At 50.1% G+C, this 25213-nt stretch overlaps 1 protein-coding gene across 3 annotated transcripts in view; it reads right to left on the bottom strand.

The window, feature by feature from the left end:
• CARMIL1 (capping protein regulator and myosin 1 linker 1) overlaps positions 1-24219 on the bottom strand; it is a 250597-nt gene extending 226378 nt beyond the window's left edge. For 2 of the 3 annotated variants that reach the window (XM_079148814.1, XM_079148815.1), the window contains exons 1-2: positions 23679-24219; positions 20176-20273 (exon numbers count right to left, since the gene is read on the bottom strand). In XM_079148814.1, coding sequence (XP_079004940.1) covers positions 20176-20273; positions 23679-23718 — 138 coding nt within the window. In that variant the 5' untranslated portion in view covers positions 23719-24219. The remainder of the gene's footprint in view (positions 1-20175; positions 20274-23678) is intronic. The other variant, XM_079148816.1, reaches the window with a different exon arrangement.
• Positions 24220-25213: the final 994 nt, after the last annotated feature.

Genomic DNA, 25213 nt, shown 5'->3' with positions numbered 1-25213 from the left:
TCCAGGGGCTGAATCAGTAGGGCCGCCCCATCTTGGACTCTGACCCTCCAAAACTCTGAGCTACATAAACCTCTTTTCCTTCTACATTTCCCAACCTCGAGTAGTCTGTTACAACAATGGAAAACAGGCTAATACAGGAACAGGCCTGGGAGGCAGATTAATTTGCAGGAAGCAGGTTGCAGTAGCAAAATCTTTTGGCAGGAGGAGGATCAGGACAGGGCTGGGGATCAAACCCAGGGCCCCGAACATGCCAGGCAAGTGCTCCACTCTGAGTCACACCCACAACCCCTAATTTACTTTTCATTTCTGGATCTGACACAAGCTGAATGTGTACAAGGGGTCTATGAGCATTTGCTGAATTAATCATTGGCTCTGTGACCATGACTGGATGGCTGTCAGTCAGGTGGAGGCTTCCGCCCCGGGAGCTTGGATCGACCACATGAAGAAGGAACGGGCTTCTCTTCTATTCTGGGACCTCCACCTTCCTCTCCACAATAACCCAGATCCTAGCATCCTGAATTCTCAACTTAACCATTTTTTATTTCGAAGGACAAACTATTATTTTCCTCTGTCCTACTATTTGAAATAAAATTGCAAAACTGTCTGTCCCACAGAACCACTTATGAGATTCTGCTAATAAAAGGTTCCCCGCCACAGCGGGAATGAAGTGCTGCAGGAAACTGCGCAGCCCCAGCCCTACCGCGCTCCGCAGCTCCAGAGCTTAACTTCTTCAAATAGGGTTTCAGCTCAGCTGCGGACAAATCAAACAGGAGACGAGAAGAGAGGCTCAGGCAGGAACCTAGGGACAGAAAAGGAACGCACAAAATCCACAGCCACCACGATCCATCTTTCACCCACCCTCTACCTTCTACAGAAAGGCTGTAAGCGGACACCAGGGTATACACTGTGATCCCAGCAACTCAGGAGGCTGAGGCAGGAGGATCCATGTTCAAAGCCAGCCTGGACAACTTAGTGAGACCTGGTCTCAAAATAAAATTCAAAAAGGGTGGGGGATGTGGTTCAGTGGTAGAGTGTCCCTGGCTAATCCCCAGTACTGGGGAAAAAATGGGTAAGGGCGGACGGAGGCTTTAAATCTCAGATTCAGGTGCAGGCAGGGGCCAAGGGGAAGTAACAAAATAAGGACCAAGGACACAGAAGTAGTCCACCAATGGAGGTTCCCTTCCTGTGCTATTCCAGCTCCCAGTGAAGGCTGTTCCCCACTGTCTCAGTACTTCTCTGTTGACTGTCTTCTTTTGTGACATTTACTGTTAATAGCAGGAATACTTGCCATTCTGCAACCAAGAGAAATTAACAAATGGTACCAGATCTTCTGTGGAACAAAACAAAACCTGGGAGTGATTCCAATGTGTCCCTTTTAAACTGATTCCTTTTTTCTGATAGTATGTGAGAATATGTTGAATGTTTGATGGACGTGGTGGCGCACACCGGTAATCCCAGCGACTCAGGAGGCTGAGGCAGGAGGAGTGTGAGTTTCAAACCAGCCTCAACAAGTCAGCGAGACCCTGTCTTCAAAATAAAAAATAAAAAGGGCTGGGGATGTGGCTCAGAGTTAAGCACTCCTGGGTTCAATCCCCCATACCAAAAAGTAAAAAGGGAATAAGAGAATAAATAATCAAAAAGGAAGAAAAAAGAATATGTGGCATATGTGGCAATAACAAACAGTTATTGCTATTTAATATACGAAAGGTGAAGAAAGAAAAGTGAAAAAACACATTGAAGTCAGGGAACTTCTGATAAAGGGGAAATACACAGATACCCAAGCAACCAACGTTCAAGGACGAGAAATAATATCAAGGGCGAGAATTAATAAAGTCCAGGACGTGATGTAAGAACACAGTCAAAGTGCAGGCGAGTACACCCTGTTCACTTTTCTAACTGAAAAGTCACAAGTGGTTGATAAATACTTGTGAACATTTCTTATAGGCACAGTTATTATTGCCCCGTTTTAAAATGACCAGGGCATTGTGGTGCACGCCCGTAATCCCAGCTGCTTGGGTGGCTGAGGCCAGAGGATCACAAGTTCCAGGATTGTTAAGTTTCTCAGCAACTTAGCAAGGCCCTGTCTCAAAATGAAAGAGTGACAGAGACACAGCTCAGTGGAAAAGAGCGCCTGGGTTCCATCCCTAGTACCAAAAAGATAAAATAAAATAACGAGGGCACTGTACAGCGTGGAGCTTCTCAGCAGTTAACCCTAGAATTATGCCATGATCAGCAGCTCCACACGGTCTGAGGCCAAAAAAAGAGAAAGCAGCGATTGGGATTCTAGTGCACCAAAGTTCACAGCATGATCCACAGCCACCAAAAGGCAGAGGCAACCCAAGGGTTCACCCAGGAATGAGTAAGAAAAACAACCTTCACAAAGGAAGAGCTGCTGAAGCCTTGTCAAGATTACCATAGCTGAAGGAGCCCAGGCGCAAAGGCACCTCCAACACAGCCCCACTGACGTGAAAGAGCCAGGAGGGACAGAAAGCAGCAGGCAGAGGCCAGGGACAGGGAGAGGGTCGGTGTTTCTTGTGCAGAATTTCCGTGTGGAATGATGGAAACGTTCTGGAAACGGATAGAGCTAGTGGTTGCCCAGCGCTTAGCGCCACACACTGAACTGTACACTTGACGTAAAGTGTAAGATGGCTAGTGGTGTTTATATGAAGGACAATTTTTAATTTAAAAAATGTGTCTAATGCTCGAGGCATATGGGGGCCAGTGAACACAGGCCTGCAGTAGCAGAGCCCACCCGGCCACCCCGGAACCTGCACATCAACTGCACACCCACGAAGGAGGTCTGTTCCCTCCTCAGTCCCAGGAAACATTGTATTGGCTTTACTTGGTACACTATCAGCTAAGACGGACCAGCTACAAAAAAATCAACTTCAAAATAAGAAATTATCAACAACCTTCATGAAAGGCAACTCACTAAGCAAAATGTAAGGGTCCAAAGTTGAGAATGGGAACAATATTTTTTTTTTTTTTTTAATACTGGGGATTTAACCCAGGGGTACTTAACCACTGAGCCACATCCCCAGTCCTCCTGACTTTTTATTTTGAGATAGGGTCTGGCTTAGTTGCTTAGGACCTCTCCAAGTTGCTGAAGCTGGCCTCAAACTTGTGATCCTCCTGCCTCAGCCTCCCAAGTCACTGGGGTTTACAGCCATGTGCCATAAAAACAAGAACTGCTAAAGTGGAAGACCACGTTAGAGTGCAAGAGTGCACCTCAACCACCTCCTCAACTTGCCATTTGTTTTATGTGCTCAGCAAAATTAATGTCAGTTAATAAATGAAAGTTAGAGGAAAATTGCCCAATTTGCCTGAAAAATGAGTGAGTGGTCGTGTATCTTTTGAAAAGCTAGGAAAAGAGAAAACCCCCCAGGTGTTACTACAGGAACTAGCTGGGTCCTTTCCTTCTGGGACACTCAAAGCTCTGTTTCTGTGGTTCTCACATGCTCCTGGAAGGGGTCGCTCCCATCCCCACACCAGTGACCAAAAATCGCAGACCTGAGACGCCGTCAGACCTCAGTCTCGGTCTGCGGACCCCCAGGCGCCCAGACCTACAATGGGCTCCTTCTAAAACCCGCATATCTGTCCTCAGGGAGACTGACAGTCATGTCCAGTGTCTTCTGTCTGCCACCAGGACAGCAGGGAGAGGACTCCTGAGGTGCCAGGATCCAACCTGCAGAACATGTTCAAAAGGTCCTCCCATCTCCACTCCAGGAAGAGCGGCGGACGCCGCCCTGAGCTACAAGGCCAGACTTCCAAGCTGGACATCCACCCCGAGCAAGTCATCATCAGATGCACTCAATCCCGAAGCTCGCAGCCAACTCAGCGTCCATGTGAGACGCGACTGGCCTCAGCAACTGCTTTGTCAAGAGTCGACTAATACAAGTTTAAAGTTTCTAACAGTAACACAGAGACATTCGGCATGCACTACATGAAGTGCAAATCAGCAATCTGAGAACCTTTGAGTGATGGAATGTCTTCCTACCTCAATGGCCCGCAGGACAGGCAGTGAGGAGGACAAGCAACTGCTCTTCAGCTTGCCCACCCCGCACTTGAGCTTGCCCACCCCTGGGAGCCGGATCCCGTCCCCGCCCCTCCCTTCCTTCACTGGCGGCTCTGACTGCGGTGACTCCTCTGTGTTTCAAGCCAGTCCGCGTCCCCTACCCAGGTCCAGACCACAGACTACAAACACACCTCCTCCTCCACAGCAGCCCCTCCCACCCGATATCATCTACGGAGGAGTCAACTCATGAGCTGCACACGATCCAAAGATTAAATGTCTCTAAGGAACCTTTCCCAGCCCGATTTCCCAATACTTTAAAGCAGAGAAGTCTGAAATTATCTTTAACAGTAATAATATGCAGACTGACATCTTATCTGACTCATTCTCAGGCCAAACCCAGAGAAGAAGAATCCCTGGGAAGGCGTCTTACCCCGTCCTTGACTTCACCCAGTCCATTCCCACATCGCCACCTCCTTCCCTGAAAACAGCTCCTACACTGTGTGCCCCATAAGTGTCTGTTCAATAAAACGCTGCAACAGCCTTCCCCAAAACAGGATGGATGGATGTGTCTCTCTGACATATTTCCCCCCACTGGCTCTTGGGTAAAGGTTTGGCAATGGTCCAAAGGAATATGCAAATGCTAATTTACATACATTTCACTTGTGTTAAAGATACACTGAAAAAACTTGTCGGCTTTTCTCAGAGGTCTTAGAACACTAGTGTCCTGTGAGATGTCCATGGGTCCTCACAGGGGCAAATTATATAGGGCAAAGGTTCTGAGAACTCGGAAGTGGAGAAACCTGTTTCAGAGACACAGAGGCCAAGTCCTTGAGCATGGACATCTGTCCAAATCTTGGGAACAGGGTCTGTTACTTCCCAATTTGGGACACACCAGCCTGGGGCTACAAAAGGCTTCTGGTTTATACACTGGTGGCACCAACAGGAAATGAGATGCTTTCTTGGTCTTTCCAACAAGATGAAATTTTAGGTCAAAATAAGAATATGAGAGAATAAAACCACACGTTGCAATTTGTTCACACAAAAGAAATAAAGTATCATCTCTGAGAACTAAGAAAAAGAATCTTAGCATAAATAACTCACAATGGGGAAACACCTTCCTTCCAAGCCAAAGAGAAGCCTGTCACCAGCCAAGGTGAAACTACATGTGATTTCTCCCCCAGGAAGGGATGAGATCAAGGCTTGATAACCCGGAGAGGCAGTGCTGTCTGGAGTGACATGCAGAACCAGAACCAAGAGAGTGGCTCGCTGTGGAGAATGCACACTCCCCAGAGGGCGCCACCAACACCGTGCAGCCCCACATGGGAGACCTGGCAGCCTTTCTCAGGCATCCTAGGACCAGGAAGGAGACGGGGCAGCGGACAGCAGAGCTCCAACCTGCTGGCCACCAACTGAGCCACCATTCTGACCAAAGCAGAATCCTGGGCCGCTGGCTGCAGCTGGCCACCCTCCCACCTGCCCCATGGCTGCCATGGATCGCAGCATCTCGGATGAAGCTAAATTAAAGATGGGTGATGCCAGGTGCGGCAGCTGAGTAAAGAACCATTCCAAGACCCCAGAAAATAGACCTGAGCTTCGTACTCCAGAACCAGGTCATGTGCAAGGCGCACAGTTTGTGTTTCCCACGAAAAGACCACTCCCTGGAGCCAGCACCTGATACAGAACTGCCCATCCTCGGCTCCAAGTAGATGGAGCCTGGTTTGAGAATAAGAGGATCCTGGTGGCTCTTGGAGAACCCAGAATCTAGTAAGATGACCTTGAAAATAAGCCCAGGCCGAGGTCCGGGAAGCCACGTGTTACCTGAGGGGACTCACCAGCCATCCCGGCAACTGCGTTAGTTGGTTCGCACTGAAGGAACCGAATGCCTGTGCCGCACCAAGGTACCTCGGCTTGCCTGTCTCCCCGGCTGAAGGAGAGACAGGGAGGGAGGGAAACGGGGAGCGTACCGAAGGCCCCAAAGTGTCAAGCCCGACGTGGACTGCTTCAGGCTTCCTGAGCTTTTGGAAAATCATTCGCGAAGCTGCTCTCAACTCAATACTCCCTGGACTTCCAGCAGACCTTTCCTTTTTTTTTTTTTTTTTTGGAGGGAGAGGCTTTGACTTTTAGCATTTCCCTCAAAAAAGATGCTGCCGAGAGGCATTAACAGGATGTGTGAAGAGAGTCGTGTCCCGAGGGGCTGGGCCTGCTCTACAGGGAGTGCCTGCCTCGGAGACCCGGTTCACCCCTGCACCACAGGGAAAGCAATGGACATCCAAGCGACAGGCCTCTGGAAGGACCATGGGGAGTCGCCTCTCTGTTCCAAGTAAAGCAGAGTCGGAGGTTTTCAGACACAGGCCCAGGCAGGTTTCTTTTGGGAAAATCGACATGTTCATAAGTGAAGGAAGAGGGTCTTTGGCGCCCACCCCACCCACTCCTGCAGGCCTCAGGAGTGGCAGCCACAGGGGGAAAGGCACTCCTGTGGTGCTGGGGGAGGACCTGCACTGCCCCACCATGCTCACCCGGGGTCAGGTGCCACCATCAGCCCAACCAGCCACCACCAGAGAGATTTCTGTGTCAGGTTCAAGGCTGTGGCAAAAGGAGTCCAGGTGGGAAGCTGCGGTGTGGCAGCTCTCAGAAGGAGTTGAAGAGACCAGCAGGCCCAGCAGGACCCCGCTGGTGCAGGCCATTGTCCTGGGCAGACCCCAAAGCTCTCCATGTGGTGGTTTATGAGTAGTTCTCCACTTATTCTCTGGGTTTCCAAGTAGAGCTTACCCAAGCAATCAACTCAATGTTTCTCCAACTTCAGTGAGCATCCCACTTACTAAAACAGACCGCTGGGCCCAGCCCCAGAGATTCTGATGCAGTGGGTCTAGACAGGGCTCCAGAAAGCAGCATTTTTAATAAGTTCCCAGGTGACGCTAACACTACCCTTCTCAAGACATTTTGAGAGACACTGGTCTGAATTCATCACCTTAAAATAAGAAAAACCTCCTTTTCGTGAGTCATTACTTTTGTAATACAGAGATAGAAGTAGCTAAATACTTCAAATATAAGTCTTTTAAATACATGTAGATATTTAGATAAACCAAACACAGCTGTATTGTACGACTATAAACTTTCGGACAGGCATAACTTGAGAAGGTAGATACAACGAGATGCATATCTGTGCTCTGACATTTTAGGACCCACAAGTCTAAATTAGCAATTCTCCGTCAGGGTCAGTCTGCCACACAGAGGACACAGAGATGTTTTTAAGAAGTCCCAACTGCAGAAGGGCTGGAAGATGGTGCTGGCATCCAGTGCAGAGCAGCCAGGGATGCCACTAAACATCCCACAATGCACAGGGCAGCCTCCACAGCAAAGAGGTGTTGGGTCCACACTGTCAACATGCTGAGGCTGAGACACTCCAGGACAGCCTAGAGATTAAGGACTCCGTGTGCCCGGACCCTCCTGATGTGAAACCAGAGCTCCAGGAGACAGTGGACTCGGATGACGCCCCTGCCCCACAGAGCAAGAGCGCCCACAGCTGAAGTTCAAGAGGATGCCTGGGGTAAGGCAAGGAAGAGGTGACAGGGCCTCAGCAGGGCCGCAGCCCGAAGTGAATGGATGGACACCAGCTACTGACGCTCAATCTGATTGGTTTAGGGCGGTTAATCTTACTGAGTAACTCAAGAGTGAAATAGAGGCTTGAGTACATTTCTGATTACATTGTGATGCATGAAAAGGAGAGACGCAGCAATTGAGAGATTTCTCAGCACTATACTTGAACTCCTCTTAAAGAAGGGTTTCCTGAAAACAATGTACCTCTTTAAGAGCAGCAGAGTAAAATCAAAACATTCTGACCCATTTTAGAAGACAGCTTATACTGGCTTAAAATAGTTCTGTGCGGAGGACACATCATAGCAAATGCCTCGTGCAAGGCCAGGAAGAGATGCTAAGAGGAGGAATTTCTTTTAGCAGACTTATTAACATAAAATACACCCAAGTAACCTGTGACGACACAGATTTTTATCAAGGCAGCTAACCAGATGTCTGGAGTAGCAGCTAAGATCTGCAACAATCATAGTCAAGATTTACCGACAACCTACTACAGAGCAGGCACTGTTTTTTTATATCCAATATGTCATTTAATTTTCAAAATGAATCTATTAATTACATTGTTATTACAACCATTTTACAAATGAGGAAAGAAATGCACAGAGAGGCTAAATAATTCGTCCAAGGTTAAATGGCAGCACTCAAATTCAGGCAGACTGATCTAGGAACATAGAGAAAGCCACTGAAGCCAACTCCACAAAGCCACTGACGAAAGAAGCCACTGTTCCTGAACCTGAGGCTACAAGGCAGCCCCTGCATTCCTCCCTAGGATACATGGATGTAGAGGCCACTCCACAGGCAGGAAACTGGCTGCTGTTCCCAGAGGCACACCAGGCAGAGGATCTGGGTGTCAAGCACTTACACACAGGTTGTTGTTCAGCCCCACAGACAGGCTGCACATGTCAGATGTAAAGACAATGCCACTGTCACTAAACCTCTACAGCAAGAACACAGAAGTGGGACAGTGCTCAAGAAACCCTAGATGACAAGTTGCCAACAGCATAGCCTTTGCTCCAGACACTCTGCTAACAAGCCAAGTGGGCGGGAGAGACTACCCTGGCTTCCCACGTCCAGGGCTTGTCCAGCAAGAGCCCGGGGCGTACTCAGAGGCTCAGTGGTGGAGCATCGCCTGGCAGTGCCCAGCACAACAGAGAGAAGTGCTGAACCAAGGAGACCCAACAGGTCCCACCATAGACCACTGCCGAGAGGGTTAAGTGCTATTTAAACTCCAAAGGTATTTTTTGAGAAAGGCAAACTATTGCAAAGGAAACAGCCCCAAGAACCTCAGCATTAATTCACAATGACTCTGGGGGAAATGGAAGTTTCCATGGGGAGCAGGGCGCCTAGGACAAAAGGAAACCCAGGGACAGACAGGCCAAGTGTGGACACGGTCGCTCTCTCAAGTGAGTTCCGATGGTCACCAGAACAAGTCGTGCCTGCAGCTCCATGAACAAAGCCGGAAGCAGTGTTTCCCAAACTGCAAAGGGAAGAAACTGCACAGGGATTTGACAGGGAAGGAGCTGCCAGCTCCAAGTGCCAAACTGAACCAAGACTTTGCACGGCTGCCTCTCTCAAGGTCACGCCTATGGTGTATGACATAATTTTCTCATTTATTTCTTTTTAAGGCTGGTGACAACTGATTTAGGACAGATGGATTCAGGAAAACAAAAAAACATCCACTAATCACGTCTTGTGCAACCAAACTTCTTTTAGCCATTCTTTAGTATAGATTCAACAAGAGTGCCACAGAGCCAACGAGCTGACAGACCACCTTAAAAGAACCTTACAAGATTCTGAAACTTCATTCCCTTCCCCAAATCTGCCTCTCCTGCTTTTCCTTGTCTGTTCTTGGGTGACTAAGGGTGTCTTCCTGAAAATGGAAAGAGCCCTGTGTTTTCTGAGGCAGTAAACAGGCATTCCCTGAGGAATGCCGTCATACCTGCCCATCTTGGGAGGAAAAAGCCCCAGGCCCTGCCACACAGTGCACTTTGGGAGGGTAAAAAGGGCAGGTTGGACCCCCGGGGTCCAGGCAGGAAGGAAGGGCTCAGGAGGAGCAGGTGGAGAAGGGGCCACAGGCCCCTGTTGCCTGGACATCCCCCACCAGACTAGGAGGTAGGGAAAAGTCAGAAAGTGGGGAAGGCAGGTGAGACCAGAAGCAAGGAAGGTGGCTCTGCAGCTTCTGGGGCAGGGGACGGACCCCAGAGTCATGCGGGTGAAGCCAGCTGCCTGGGGAACTGTCTGGGCAGTGTGGCCATGGCTCCTTTCATCTTGGTGCTGATCTTCTAAGACGCCGGGCTGGCTGCACATGCACATTAGCTCATGGTCGCGTGAAGCAACCTTCCTCTAATGACAGTGCCCTGTGCCTTATCACTTGCAAATCCACTCGCGCCATTTGTCAGAGCGTTCAAAGGTCCCACCCGAGAGCAAAGGTCCACATCACCTAACACACACTCGCACCTCAACACGATTCAGCCAGGAAACGGCTGGTTCTGCGGAACAGGACACTCAAGGCTGGCTGGCTCTGGAACCACGCTGGCCATCACCAGTGAACGTGGGGCCACGGGAGTCCCCGACCCGCCAGCACGTCATAGACGACACTCTCCACGCAGGCAGATCTCAGAGGACAGAAATCGCACGGAGGACATTTGCCTCCGGAGCTGGGGTCCAAGGGGCATGGGCTGAGCGATGCGAGGACTGGCACAGAGAGAGCCTTCTGCTGGGCACCCGGCGGGGCAGAGGGTGCTCCACTGAGGCCTCTGTCCTGGGGAAGGCTGGGAGCGACAGAGCCCGTCCCCACCCATCCAGGAGTTTACCCAAGAGAGACAAACACTGCATGTGCACGCTTACGAGGCCAAACACTGGAAACCAACACATCCGGAACAGGACGGCGGTCAGCGGGATCCCAACACACCTGGGCAGGGCACGTGGTGCTGGGCAGGCTTTCAGGCCCAGGCCGATGCAAACGGCTGTCGTAAAGCGGAGCCCAAAAACGAAACTCTAAAGTAGATCACAAAACTCACGATTCCATTTTGTAAAACATGGCTTACATGAAAACAATGCTAAAAGCATTTATGAATGTGTCAAAATAAACCCATTATGTACAACTGTAATGTACTAAGATTTTCTTAAAGACAAAAAAATATAGTTCATATGCACGCTAGTGTGGGAAATACTTTTTTCCAATGGTTTTCTCTGACTTGGTAAGATTAGGTGATGTTTCATTTTTGCTTTCAAGGTTCCATAAATTGTTTTAATAACACAAATTCATGGATACTTTCAAGATTGGAAAACTAACAATGAAACATTTTTGGGTTCAAGCCCTTCGTGGGCAGTGCTGGTCCGCAGGCAGAGCCACTGGACCTGGCTTTGACATCCGGAGGAGCACAGGATGTCGCGCCCGGCTCCTCCTCGGAAGGAACTGTCTGCAGGGCCATCACGCTCTGAGAGTCTCTTCAGTTCAGTCCAGGGCCGTCTGCCTAATGCTCGGTCCCTGAACACCCAGGGAAAAGTCTCACTGACAAAGTAAGGTGGCTCCTCAGCAAGGAGGTCAGAACATGACAATCCTGTAAACAAGGTGCTCCAAGCAAAGAGACTTCAGGACATGAGCCCGCCCAGCCCGCAGACCATAAGACCAAGGACGAACTCGACCAGTCTTCAATACTCGAACTGCACTCGTGGAGAGAAGGGGGAAAAAATGACTGTGATATTCTCAAAGATGATACTAGAAAAAAATAGGGAGAAATGGCTATTCAGAAAGGGTTCAGCCCAAACTAAGAAAGGGTTTCTGAGACCCTTGCTTTTCCCATCACTGCAAATACTGAAGCAGAAAGTGGGTGCCCAGATCTCAGGGGTGCAACCTCTCCTTGATCATGTGTGTGGTTCTAGAGCCAGAGGAGTCATCTGGGCACCATCCACAGGGCAAGGTCTGAATAAACTGCCCCGGTCTGCTAAGTCCAAGGGTCCACACCAGATCCCATCTGCAAGGTCTGCTACCTAATCCCAGACGATGCCCTAAGTGTCTCCTGAGACCCCAGGGCCCAGGCATCTGCTTCCTGAGCAGGGTCCACACACATTCCTCTCAACTCTGGCCATAGGCAGATCCTGAGCACAGCCTGTGCATACCAGCTTCCTACTTCTAAGAGGGCTTCCTGTGCACCTGCCACTCTCTGAAGAAACCAAGATACCTGCTGGCCAAGGTTCACCAAGAGACAATGTGGCAGAGGCCTCCATTCACCCCCAGCTCCACACACACAGGAAAGAGGATGTTCAAAAAGGAGAAGCCTTCTCCCAAGAAACGGCCAAGGAAAAGCACTCCACAAGTCAGACTGGACAGTTTTCCTTACTGCTGATCCTCACCCCACACACACTCCAGTGATTCTTCTGTCTGCCCTTTCTCCCTCTTTTCTCAAAGAGTTGGGGAAAGCGATTTAGAGAGACAGGGAGAGAAACACAGGACACAATAACATATTTAGACAATGTGCCCTGTATGTACCAACCCAAATTTGTGCATTCTGCTAACAGACACCAAGCATTTTAGAAAAAAGAAGGATGATTAGGTGGAAATAATTATTATCATATTAATTATAATAATAATTACTATTATAATTATTACATAGTTTTATCCTTCATCAAATTTTAGTTGCAAGCCAGCATAATAGCCCTGGCCTACAATCCCAGCTACTTGGGAAGCTGAGACAGAAGGATGGCTTGAGCCCAGGAGTTCAAGTCCACCCTGGAAAAGAAAGGCAGGACCGGGGGGGGGGGGGGGGGGGGGGGGGGGGAAGAGGAAGGAAAGTAAAGAAAGTTGCAATTTTCTATCTACTTTAACAATAGACAGTACCAGTATTTCCAATGAAATGAAACCAAAAAGTGTTACAGTAATCTTTTACAAAGGTCTTTCTGTTTTGTTTCTCTGTGGCTATTGTATAATCATGAAAAAAGAGTTCTCCCTATTCATCCCAAATTTTGGTGAGCTTTCCTGGCCCCCAGTGTGCACAATGCCCCTTTCATGCCACTCCCGCTCCTCACTCTCCCCCTCCCCAGGTGGCACCTAAATGCACTGCTCCCAGGGTGGCCGAGTCCCAGAGGCTGGGAAACAGTATCTTTTAAGAACAATGAAAAGTTACACCAAGTCAAGGCTTCCTTGCCCAGGGTCACTTGACCACGGAAGAAACTGGGACAGTTGCTGACCAGGAGCAGAGTGTGGAACAGCTCCGGTGACAAGGAGTCCGCCAGATCCCCCACTTGGAGGTCAGGGACCCAGGTAGGGCTGGGTTCTCTGAGTTCCAGCAAGTTCTGAAGCTCTCCCTCTGATTTTGAGTTTCCCAGAACGTTTGCTGGGATTCTTGGCAACAACTGGAGTTCTCCAACACCTGCTCCTGAAGATCGTTTCAGGGTCACTGCTGCTTTCTAAAGCTCAGTTTCTACAGCCATGTAACTGCACCCGGGTGCTCTGAAAATCACCTATGCACTGCTAGAGACCAGGCAGAGGGATGGACACCCAGGCCTGGAACTACGATCTCCCAGCAGTGCTCGCTCATCAGAAGTCACGGCAGTCTGCACACAAAGCAGGCGAATTTCGTTCTTCCATCAGCTCCTACTACTGAAGTGAAACACCAACACACTCAAAAGCATGAAGCTAAATTTAACATATCGGAAATCCACAATGAGGTACGTTCAACTGCTGGGACAGCCCACCTTCAAGCAGAGCTTGGAGTAAGATCTCTCCTGCTTTCACTACTTACTTGGAAAACATCCTGAGGGTACAAGACTAGCTATTTCAAAACCAGGGAGATCTGCACTGCTGAACGGATGAGCCCGGAATCTCCCACCTCCCCTCCCCCTATCCTTTTCTCACTACTGGAACATCGCACATGCTAAGTGCCTGCCACCAAGCGACACACAACCCAGCCCCCTTCCTACATGTTTCTACCAAAACAGCCTCATTGAAATCACTGCCTGAATTTACACTATTTGGGGTACAATATAAACTTGCAAAACATACATAGGCTTCTAAAATATCATTATTTTATAAGGGTCCCATGGAAATATTTGTACTTGTATTTACATATATAAACGTATAGACACATATTTTATTGGATTTAAAAAGAAAAAGAACAGGTCCGGAAACCACTGGCCAGGGCTGACATCACTGCAAGCCACAAGCTCCAGAGCAGGCACTTGTCTGGAGTGACAGAGCTCGTGTCCTGCTGCTTCACAGAGGCAGGTTAGAGGTGGGGAATGGGACAGCGCTGCCCTCACCAGCCCAGCGACAGGAGCGTGCCAGCCCCGGGAGAGAACGCGTCTCCATCCTGGAGAGCTCCTGAGGCTCAAAGCCAGAGTGGCTTATTCTGTGGCCCCATGTTGACCAAGCCTCTGAGGGACATCCCATTAAAAATCTGCATGAATATAGACAGGTGGACCAAAGCGTACATTTTGAATTAAGGAAAGACAGCTCCCCGAACAAGATCCTTTAAGACTACAAGTCACAGGAAAGTGCGCCCTGGGGCTGGGGGCAACGCTCAGGGATCTGGCGCTGCCTGGCAGGCTTGAGGCCCTGGGTTTGCCCCCAGCATCACAAAAGAACTTTCAATGAAAGATGTCAACATTTTATGAAAGATTTCAACATTTTAAAAAATAGCTTACACTTACTCCAATCAAACCTAAATACTCAAAACGTATAAAGTAGTCACACAAAACAAAGTATGTTAACGAGACGCCAGGCTGCCCTTCCCAAACAAGTGGGCGGCGGAGGACAGCTCAGAGAGGAGGCTAGGCGCTGCCCGCCATTCCCCGGCTTCGGTCCACGGAGGTCCTGCCTCTGACCCATTTTATGAGGGTGTGGAAGAAGGAGGGCTTGGCACCGACGCTGTAACCCAAATTCCAAGACCAAACAGAAAAAACACCAAGCTGGGAGCAGGAGGGACCTGCCACAGGCTTCCAGGCCGTGGCTGTGGACAGCGGGCAGCACCACATTCCCCCTGTGGCCCTGCCTGCCAGGAGTCCGCTCCTCTCCAGCAGCATTCAGGACTTTCCTCAACCACTGGTCCTAAAAAGTCCGCGGAACAGCCCCTGCTGCCAAGGCTGTGGAGAAAGCAACTGCTCAACCACGGCTGGTGGGACTGCCCGGCCGGCACGCAGCCGCTCCTGGACAGTCTGCCAGCTTCTGATGAGGCACATAATTCCGGTGCAGACGGGCAATCGTGAGCCTGGGCATTCAGTCCAGAGAAGCAGACATATGTTCACACACAATCTGTACACAAATGTTTACACCAGCTCTATTCCTAATAGCCAGAGCTGGAACAACCCAGATGTCCATCCGTGGTGTGTGAATCAACAGAGTGGGCCATCCAAACCAGGGGGCAGTCCTCAGAAGGGGAAGAGACACATGCCACAGCTCGGAATCCTGCCAAGAGAGAAACGCCAGTCCCCAGAAGGCATGCACTGCATGATTACCTATGGGACATTCTCCAAACAACAAGATTATAGAAATAGAGGAGAGCCCAGCGGCTACCTCGAGTCTGGGAGGTGGGACAGGGTGATACGGAAGGGCAGCAGAGGGAATCCTTGAGGCAAGAAAGACTCCCATATTCCACAGGATCACTCAAAGTCAGTATCCTGACGGTAGCATTGTGCCACGATTTTGCAGGATATGGGAACCTCTCTGTATTGTTACAACTGCAGATAAATCTACAATTATCTAAAACTGTTGTTTGAAATATAAGTAAATTAAAACACATATTTAAAAAGTCCAAGTGCTAGTTGAGTATCTTGCCATTCCAGCTACTCCGGAGGCTGACGCAGGAGGATCACTGTAGCCCAGGAGATGAAGGCCAGTCAACATAATGATACCCAGACTCAAAAAATATAAATAAAACAAAAAAATTTTTTAAAGATCAAAGTGCAGCAAAAATTGGAAAAGATTCAATTAGCAACTGAAAGAAAAGAATAAGAGACCCAGAAACACAGGATCGTTCCCTACAAACATCTCCTAAAGACAACGGAGAGGCTGGCGCAGTGGCGCACACCTGTCATCCTAACCACTAGGGAGGCTGAGGCAGGAGGATCACAAGTCCCAGGCCAGCCTGGGCAATTCAGCAAGACCACATCTCAAACTAAAAGCAGAGGGGCTGGAGATGTAGCTCAGCTGGCAGAGTACTTGCCTCGCACGCACAAGGCCCTGGGTTCAATCCCCAGCACCACAAAAAAATTTAATTAATTAATTTAATTAAAATAGAAAGAGCTGGGGATGTAACTAAGGGGTAGAGTGCCCTCGGGTTGAATTCTCAGTAAAACCAAAAATTAAAAAAGTAAAAGACAACAGAGAAAGGAGTCACAGCAACAGATAGCATGTCATACAGAGTGGCCACAGTGGACTGGCTCCCCAGGAGAACCCTGGAAGTTGGAGGCCTGGTCCAGCCTGTCCCGTCTGTCCTTTAGACCATCTCTCGAGACACCAGTTCCAGCCTGTTCCACCTGTTTTGCGGTCTTTGTCATTAGGTCTTTGCCAAGTAAGTACGAAAAGACAGCCTCCTTGATTTTAAAAAAATTACCATGCACAGGGGCATATTAGTGTCTCTGAAAAGCCAAGCAGTAAAGAAACTGATCCATCGTTAACACCCAGATGGACAAGTTTATCCGAGCGTGGAACTCTCTTCTCCCAAGACATTCCGGCACTTCTGATTCATTTGACCAGAGCACACCTAAGAATTCAGGACAGTCTGTTGCCCTCTGTCCTGCTAGTGAGGGATCTCAAACTATGCATGCGCCCCTTGGTCTCATGGTGAGCTGATCTCAGCCCCTCAACAGAAGCAGCAGATACCTGTGCTTCAAAAGGACTGACGTTTTCTGTCCACTGAGAAAACAGGACACAGGGTCTCCTCATGCAACATCACCTGTGAGGTGTTTTCACGAACCAGGTCTTGTGCTAACCAGTATTTAAATACATCCCCCTTAACCTTCAAGGCAAGATACACAGAGACACTGTTACATGCCCGTTTTATTAGAGAAAGAATCGATTTCAACATTTTAAAGTCACTGAGTGGCAATGACAAACAGGTATGACTCCAAAATCCAAGCCATTAAGCACCCCCCACTGCACCCCTAGGAGAGTAAAGTTCACATGAAGGTCATCAGAAACAGGTGGCAAGAAGAGACCTGTCTGAACAGTCCCACCTCCACCTGAGAAGTAACTGCAGGGTGGGGCCTGGTCTCCTGACCGACCATTGCCAGCTGTGCCCCTTGCCTGGCCACACACCACACAGCGCTCTTCCCGCTTCAAACTGCTGCACAGCTAAGGTCTGCCTCCCCACAGACAGCACCTTAGGAGTCCCACCAAGGCAGGGGCTATGCCCACCTTGCCCATCCCAGGTGCCAGTGCACCACAGGGGTCAATGAACATGGAAAAACTAAAGCAAAACTCAATCCAATCAAACAGAGACTGTTCTAATCCTTCCTCAAAAAATCCAAATCTCCTCTACCAATGTTTGAAGCTGTTGAGACTGAACAAGGCAAAGGATGTCATCTTGCTAATTTTGAGCTCACTGGCAAAGACCTGTATTCAAGTCCCAACACAGTGAACCAGCTGGGGATGGGGGGTGCAGCTCAGTGGTGGAGCATTTGCCCAGCATGCAAAACACCCTGGGTTCCATCCCCAGCATCAAAACACAAAAACAAAAGCACTAAGCATCTAGATGACCCGCAGCTGCTCATTTAGTCTCTCCAAACCCCTATTTCCACATCCATAAAATGGAGGTGTGAAAGGTGCCTTCCCTGGAGCCGCAGCGTGAGTTGAACAAGCTCCTTCCTGCTCAGCCTAGCGTTGGGCAGTTGGGCAGCTACCCGCTACTGGGATCAGGAAAGTGAGGAGGAGATAAATACAAAAGATGCAATAGGGACAGCGAAAGGTCTCAGAAAAGGAACCCAGCAACACCCCAGCTTTGAAAGCAGAACAGAAGCCCAACGTGCCTGGGGAAAGGATCCGAAGTGAAGCGTGTGGGAAGCACCCATCCTCTCACTCATGACTGCGTGCAGACTGACTAAACGTCTCCAGAATCCACAAGGTGATTCTGATCCACATGGCTCAGAGTGCCATGCTCAAGACTGAGGCCTGTCAGGGGCCAGACGGCGAGGGTTCCAGTTCATGGTCCCTGCCCACGCAGGCTGACGACAGCCTAACAAGTTCAGGCCCAGCTTCCAGAAACTGCCTGAACTCCAGGCGTGGGGAGATCAATGCTTCACTTCAAATGCACTTATGATTTGGTTACGACTTTAATCAACTCCAAAGAAAATCTTTTTGATACTGGGGATTGAACACGGGTGCTTAACCACTGACCTACATCCCCAGGCCTTTTTTTTACTTTGAGATAGGGTCTCTCTAAATTGCTAAGGGCCTTGCTAAGTTGCCTGGGCTGGTCTTTAACTTGTGATCCTCGTTCCTCAGCCTCCTAACTCACTAAGATTACAGGTATGCACCATCACACCCAATTCATAACTACTTTCAAATGGTGTTAATTATATTGGACACAAATGAGTCTTTGAAATTTTATCATTGTAAATTTTAGTCTTGGTATCATTTGTTCTTAATATAATGAACACCATTCATACCAAATAATACCAAATGCCATTTCATTTAAATTTATTTATTTGTTATAATGCCAGGGATCAAACTCAAGTCCTCCAAGACACTAGGCAAGCACTCTACCACTGAGCTACACATCCCCAGCTTCAAGCACTATTTTTCAGAATGCTGTAGCCAACGCTATTTGACATCTGAGCTGTGTGGAGGTGGGTCTGTCCTGTACAGTTACTACTTCCATAAAAATTCATTTTGGGGTTAGGGTGTAGCCCAGTGGCAGAGTGCTTGCCTAGCACGCACAAGCAATGAGTTCCATCCCTAGCAGCCCCCACCTCCTAAAAATTTGTTTTCAATATAAAACAAATGACAACAACAGTATTTCCTCTCTCTCTACTACCACCTCCAAAATATAACACAATTGAAAAACCTTAATTAAAAACAATCTAAGAAAATTTACTCTTCATTAAAGCTTAATACAACAAAGCAATGGCACCAATCATTTCTGCTTTTGACAACCTTAATCACTAGGTGTGTGAGCGTGTTGTGTTGTAGGGCAAAGCCCCCAAGTCCTCCCACTCTGGTGCCTCTGCTGTCCTCACCCGAAGGCACGGACAGGAGAGAAACAGAAGCCATCTATCGACACCATGCTCACACCTACAAAATGACAGGGGTGGGGTGTAGCTCAGTGGCAGGCCACAGGCCCAGCACGCACACAGCCCGGTCCCATCCAGCCCCGCAGAACAAACAAGACTCACACATCCTGGAGTTAGAGATTTTATAAGATTCTCAAGAATCTTATAGAGACGTCATCCAGAGGCGCTTTGAATTCTGCAGCAACTCCAACTGAAGAGATGGAATATTAACAATGTTCTGAATAGCACATGCTTGGGGTTTGTTCTAGAGCACTCCGGGAAATGGGAGAGACGAAACGGTATCAGCAAAACTCGAAACTCGCTCAAGCCAAGTGTGGAGCACAGGTAGTCCAGGACAATACCATTCTCTGTTTTTGCATGTTTAAAAATTTCTGATAAAAAAAATCAGAATGTTCTCTCCATTCAAGAGTAACTTAAGGTTTGCCACAAACTCAACCCAGAAGCCACTGAAATATCACAAAAGCCCCTCATCTCTCTGAAGGCGCAAGTTGTCACTGACGACCCCCTCAGGACTTGGGCCCTGAGGTCGCCCCTCGGACCCCCAGCAACTCCTCTCACAAACTGGAGGCAACCCTCTGCTGGTGGCAGAGCACACAGATGCCCCCTCCAGCAGGCCCTTCCTCTGAAGCACGGAACCCAGACAGGACAGCGATGCCCTGGTCCAGTCCTCAGGTCCTCACCCCTAGACCACTCAGATTAGCATTGGAGAAATTTCAATCAAACAGCCATGAGATGATTTTCTGAAACTCCTCCAGAAGACTTGGTAAACAAAGTCACATAATCAACCACAGAAAAGACAATAAATCAGCTCCATTTATCATCAGACTTCAAATAATGTAAAAACAGGCCCCTGTTTATCTGACCACAGGTGCCTGTCACAACTTTGAGAAAGACAATTACAAAACTTCAAGCTCCAAAATTTAAATGACTTCACTCTTTCAAAGAGAAAAATTCCACTTAATCTCAGAAAATGTTCATAAGGCCAGGCGCAATGGCCCATGCCTGTAATCCCAGTGGCTTAGGAGGCTAAGCCAGGAGGATCACAAGTTTTACGCCTTAGCAAGGCCCAAAGCAACTTATTGAAACCCTGTCTCAAAATAAAAAATAAAGATATGGGGATGTGGCTCAGTGGTTGAGCATCCCTGGGTTCAATCCCTGGTATAAACCAAAAAGAAAAAAAAAAGGGGCGGGGGGGGGGGGAAGAAAATGGTCACCAGAACTTTTGAGCAAAATACGAAACATTAGAACTAATGCCATGTGAAAAATTATACAATGAAAACAGTGGTGGATAAAGACACTGTTACTTCAAACATTTTAACAGACACAATGACACTCACCAGCACTCTGTTCTCAACTTTGTCTCCCTTAACCTCCAACTTCACCTTCTTCTTCACTGCGATTTTTATCTTTCTGCCAATAACATCCTTTATGCTTTCTGCAAGTGGAGAATAGTTTCATTATACTCTTTCGTTAATGAGAGAAAAAGCATTAGGGAAGAGAGGGCACTAGGAGGAGTACAGCTGATTGTTTTCGTTGTTGTCTTTTTTTTGGGTGGGGGCTTATTTGAAAAAGCCTGATAGTTTTCAGTCATGGAGAATTTAATCAACTACTACTTTGTCCCTTGTACTGAGTGCACCGATGCTGTAGCAAATATAAAGACACAGGACACAATACCAGCCCGTGCAAGGAGGACAGAGAATTGCGGGGAACGATGGCACTCTGAGGGAGCACGGAGACCATCAGCACAACAGGAGTTGGTCAGTCCCCTCAGACTCTGGCAAAGAACAAGGACCCGCCCAGATGATCCAGGCAGAGAAGGGCCCTCCTCGCCCTCCATCCTTTCAAGATCCTCAGCACAACCCCGCAAGGGTGCTCAAAGACACTGCAAAGGGACCACTGGGAGCGGAAATAAGCGCGTGGGGGTGGCGGGCCTGCCAGCGCCCCTGACCCCTGACGTCTCAGGTCAAATCACGACCTCCTGCCGCGGCTCCAACGCCTTTCTCTTGGATCCTGAAGGTCACTTCTGGATGAACCCAGACCACACAGCATGCCACTAAAGGTCTTCCACGTGCTTCAACTGAACTTCTCCATAGAGACCTAAAGGCTGCATTGTCCCAACACCTCCGACTTTCACACCCCAGGGACTGGGAGGTCCTTGTCCTGTCCGCCTCATGATTATATTCTAAAATTATCCTTCAGAAGGTACCTTCCTCCTCTGGTTCCCATAGTTCTGTATTCCATATTACAATCATCTTGACTAATTCACATAGTCAAAAACTTCATGTCCTTAGGTTATCTCCTGTGTGCCAGACACATGGCCCCTGCATCTCCTTTACAATCTGGTGGAGGTCACAGGGGATGCCATTAAATGAACGCAGGAAGGACACACGACTAGGGAGCATGCGAAGGTCTCAGAAAGGAGGGGATCACCGAGTTGAATCTGTAAGGAAACAGACCACAGGTCTCCAAAGTGGAGTGAGATCCAGGAAGCAAACAGGAGAATTTTTACTTCTGTTTGCACAGTGCGTTTCAGTTAACGTTTTGGATTATACACATATAAAGTATGTTGTGTAGTTTAACAATTAACTACAAGTTTATTAAGGGGTGATCAAAATGTAGCAGTCAGGAATACATCATCACGAAAGCTCAGTGCTGCTGAGCCAAGAAGAGTGAAGAGAGAAGGGCATTGTGAGCCCACAGTGGCCGTGGAGACAGGATGTCCTGCCCAAGGCAGGCAGCAAGGTGGCCTGTGGAGGGGAGGGGGACACGTGGGGAGCTCCCAGCACCATGAGTTCTCTGTGAAGTTCCTATCTCGCCAGTACTGGCCATCCCTTCCTCCCCTGAGAAGGAACTGTGGGAACAGGCATCTGAAACTGACGTTACAGTATGGAAAGAAACTGGGAAGGCCTGTGCCAGAAGGGTAAACCTAGCTATTCAGGGTGGTGATTGGGTCACATATGTTCTACTTATTCTTCTTTGCACTTAATTTTTTTCTTTACAAAAAGTCTTATTAACTTCATAATTAGAAAGAAACATATTACTTAGATTCCTTCGGGAATTAGCTTAGGAGACTCTACTGAGGCCTTCTCTTGGCCACCATTTTGAACTGACCAGAGCAGAACTCTTTTGAGACCTGAATAGGAAAGAAGGGGCAGAATCTCTCCATCCCAGTCCATGCAGACCACTTAAAGTCCTAGAAAGGTCGCGCTGGCCATATTATACAAGCAAGTCGCTTGGTTGAGAGATGCATAAGACAGGCAATACTTGAAACACAGAAGTTCCATTTCAAGATAAGGGTCAAATTCAGCATTTATAATATGCCAAAGTTATTTGAGAACCATCAATATAAACCAGATACCTTATTTCCACTCCATCCTTCACCCTTTCTCTAGTCTAACCACCAAACTCCTCCCTCCCAGGCTGCAGGAAACTCTACCACTGTCTGGGAGGCACCTTCAGAGCCCCAGGCATTAGCTTCCTCTTCACAGGAGTTTTGGAAAGGTCTGAGCCTCCCCGAGCTGGATGGGTCACTCACTCCAACAAGACTGAGGCTGTATCTCAGCAACAGACCCAACCAACTGAGGAGAGAGAAGAGGGCCAGGAATCGGGTGGGTGTGCCCAGGACAGTCTTCACACTCTAATTCGGGTAGAGGGTCCGACTGGTTTGGGTTCTTTTTCTTCTTCATTCAGCAAAATCAGGAAGTTCCGTACAAAGCTAGCAACAGCTTCTTCATGTCAAGTTTCACCTGCCGAGCTGGCGGTTACTGTGGGAGGGCGCAGGCAAGTCCTCTGAAGCAGGAGGGCTAGGAGGAGCAACCCAGGGACAGATTCCACCTGGAGATGAGCGGGCGCTTGGAACTTCCGCTTGTCGTCGGCCTGGCTGAACGTCATCCTTCCCATCTGCAGGTGTGCAGGGTGCCCAGGACAGTGCAGTCGGGAATATAGGTCACTGGGGCTCAAAACACCCGCCCACCCTGGCGCGCTCACCTCGCTACAACACAGCATGCTGAGCACACGCTTCAGCGCTGGGGTCACCCGACATCCCCAGTCTACTCTAGGTCTGCCGTTTTAACCCTCCAGATAATTAAGTTAAACCCCAAGACAGAAAATCCTGGACCCACTCCGCAAAAAGGAGGAAAACCCCCCGGGCCTCAAACAATGGGTCACCTTGCACCAGGTACCACACGCTGGTTCCCTAAGAGATGGGGGGATCGGTAGGTTAATCATTAAAATACGGTTTTTATTATTAACCCTCAGTTTCCTGGCCCGAGTTTGCGTCAGCCCTGTAACCCTTTCGCTCCCAGCTCGTTCCGCCAAGCCACGCCTTGGCGGGCCCAGTCCTGACCCCCGAGCCGCGCCTCCTCCCCGGGTTGTCGGTTAGGGGGCACATCTGCGAGGCATTTTCTGGAGGGTGCCTGACATGGGCCCAGGACGACCTACTGTGCTTCCGCCCGCTGTCCTTCTGCTCGGCTTCCACGGACTTTCCAGAGTTTGGGCAGCGCCAAGGGTCCCCCTCGCTTCAGAGCTCCCAAGCCTGGGCAGCCCGCCGCCTTCCCTGGCAATGCTGCACCCCTGGTCGCGCAGGGCGAGGTGCCCGGGGCTCCCAGCCCACCGGCTGGCCCCCTCCCGCTCCCGACTCCTCCCCGCGCCTTCCCTCTCCGGTCTTGGCTCTGCGAGCCATCAGATGGGAGCAAACTTCCCGGCGCCCCCCAGCGACCCTGCCCACCACCGCTCCGACCTAAGGAGCACAGGGACTTGGGGACCTGCAGGAGGCAGAGGCGGGAAGGGGCGGTGAGGAGGGCGCCAGGGAAGATGGAAAACAGCAACCGCGCGACCTTACCTATCAACTCCCGGGGAACGTCGGAGCTCTCCTCGGCCATGGTTGCCCTCGAGGTGCTGGGGGATCACAGGTCCCACTCTGATTTACGGCCCCCGCCTTCCCCGAGCCCCGGAATGTTTCCGAGAGGCAGATGCAGCTTGCAAATGAGAGTGGGTAAGAAAGGGGGGGCGGGAAGACTATTTTGCCGCAACCCCCACCCCACCAAAAAAAAAAAAAAAAAAAAAAAAACAGTTGCAAAGACGAGGTGGGCTGCGGCGGTCGCTGCTACATGACGCTGCCTCGCAGCTCCGGGCTGCGGAACGCCGAGCGGACCGGACTCCAGGCGCGGGCGCCGGCGGCTGCTCCTCCCGGCGGGCTGACTCCTCCGCGCGGCCCCAGCTGGCGCCAGCTCCAGCGCAGCCCGGGCGCCGCACCTACGGCCCTAGGTGCAGGCGGAAGGCGTGGGAGAGGGCGGGGACAGCGGCGCGGGGAGGTGGCTTTCCTAGCCCTCCCGAGGCTCCGCGGGGCGGGCGCCGCGCGGGCCCGCCTCTCCTCCTCCTCCGGCTCCAGCGGTCCCTCCTCCTGCTCCTGCGGTCCCTCCTCCTGCTCCTGCAGTCCCTCCTTCTGCTCCTGCGGTCCCTCCTCCTCCTGCTCCTGCGGTCCTTCTACCTCCTCCTCCTCCTCCTGCGATTCCTCCTCCTCCTGCTCCTGCGGTCCCTCCTCCTGGTGCTGCGCTCGCTCCTCACCTCGCGAGAGCCGGCGTCCGCAGCAGTCCCGGCCACCCCGGGGCTGCGCATTGGTCCCCACTTGGGACGCACCCGGGAGGCCTGCGCCGCGCGGCCGCGGCCGGCACGCGGCCCTGCACGGTCCGCTCGGAGCCGCAAAGCCCTGCGCTGCGGAGGGAAGAGGGAGTGCAAGCGAGCCCGGGAGCCATCTGCTGGCTGCCGGAGAGGAGAGCCTGTGCCGGGGCTTCCAGGTTCGCGGTCCCCAGCTCAGGGTCGGCGGAGGGCTCTGGAGGACGCAGGTTCTGCAGACTTGTCTGTACGAAAGCCGGTCCTTTCTGGGGCCCTTTCATGCATTTTGTTTCTCAGCTTTCCCTGAGACACGTTTTCATTTCATCCGCGTTATTAATTTTCAATTTCTGGTGAGCAAGAGCTAGACGAAACCGGTAAACACTAGGCATATGGCGAGAAGACACTTGTGTGTGCGCAGCGGGTTCTCGGCTGCCGCCGTTTGCAAACTCAGACTCTGGAATTGCGAGGGCGCCTAGGAAAAGGCCTTTCACTCGCGGTGGGGCCTCGGTCACCCCCAGCGCGCATCCGGCAGGCAGGACGTCATTCACAAAAGCCTGCAAAAACCCGCTGCTAAATTTGATACTACCTGGCCCAACCCCCTCCGACTTCTCTGAGCTCCACCCCCAGAGCCCAGAATACTTGTTTTATCGCCCAGCGAGGGGGATGTCCCTGAATGTCCAATCAGGTTTCGTTTTTGAAGGACAGACAGAAGGGGAGGGAGGAAAGAAAAGGGAATCCCACGCGCGGTAGCCTAGTTCTATG

The sequence above is a fragment of the Sciurus vulgaris genome (genome assembly GCF_902686455.1).
Source record: "Sciurus vulgaris genome assembly, chromosome: 7".
Classification (NCBI taxonomy): Eukaryota; Metazoa; Chordata; class Mammalia; order Rodentia; family Sciuridae; genus Sciurus; species Sciurus vulgaris.
Note: the sequence above shows the minus strand (reverse complement) of the source record. Positions and strands in the feature narration are given on the sequence as shown.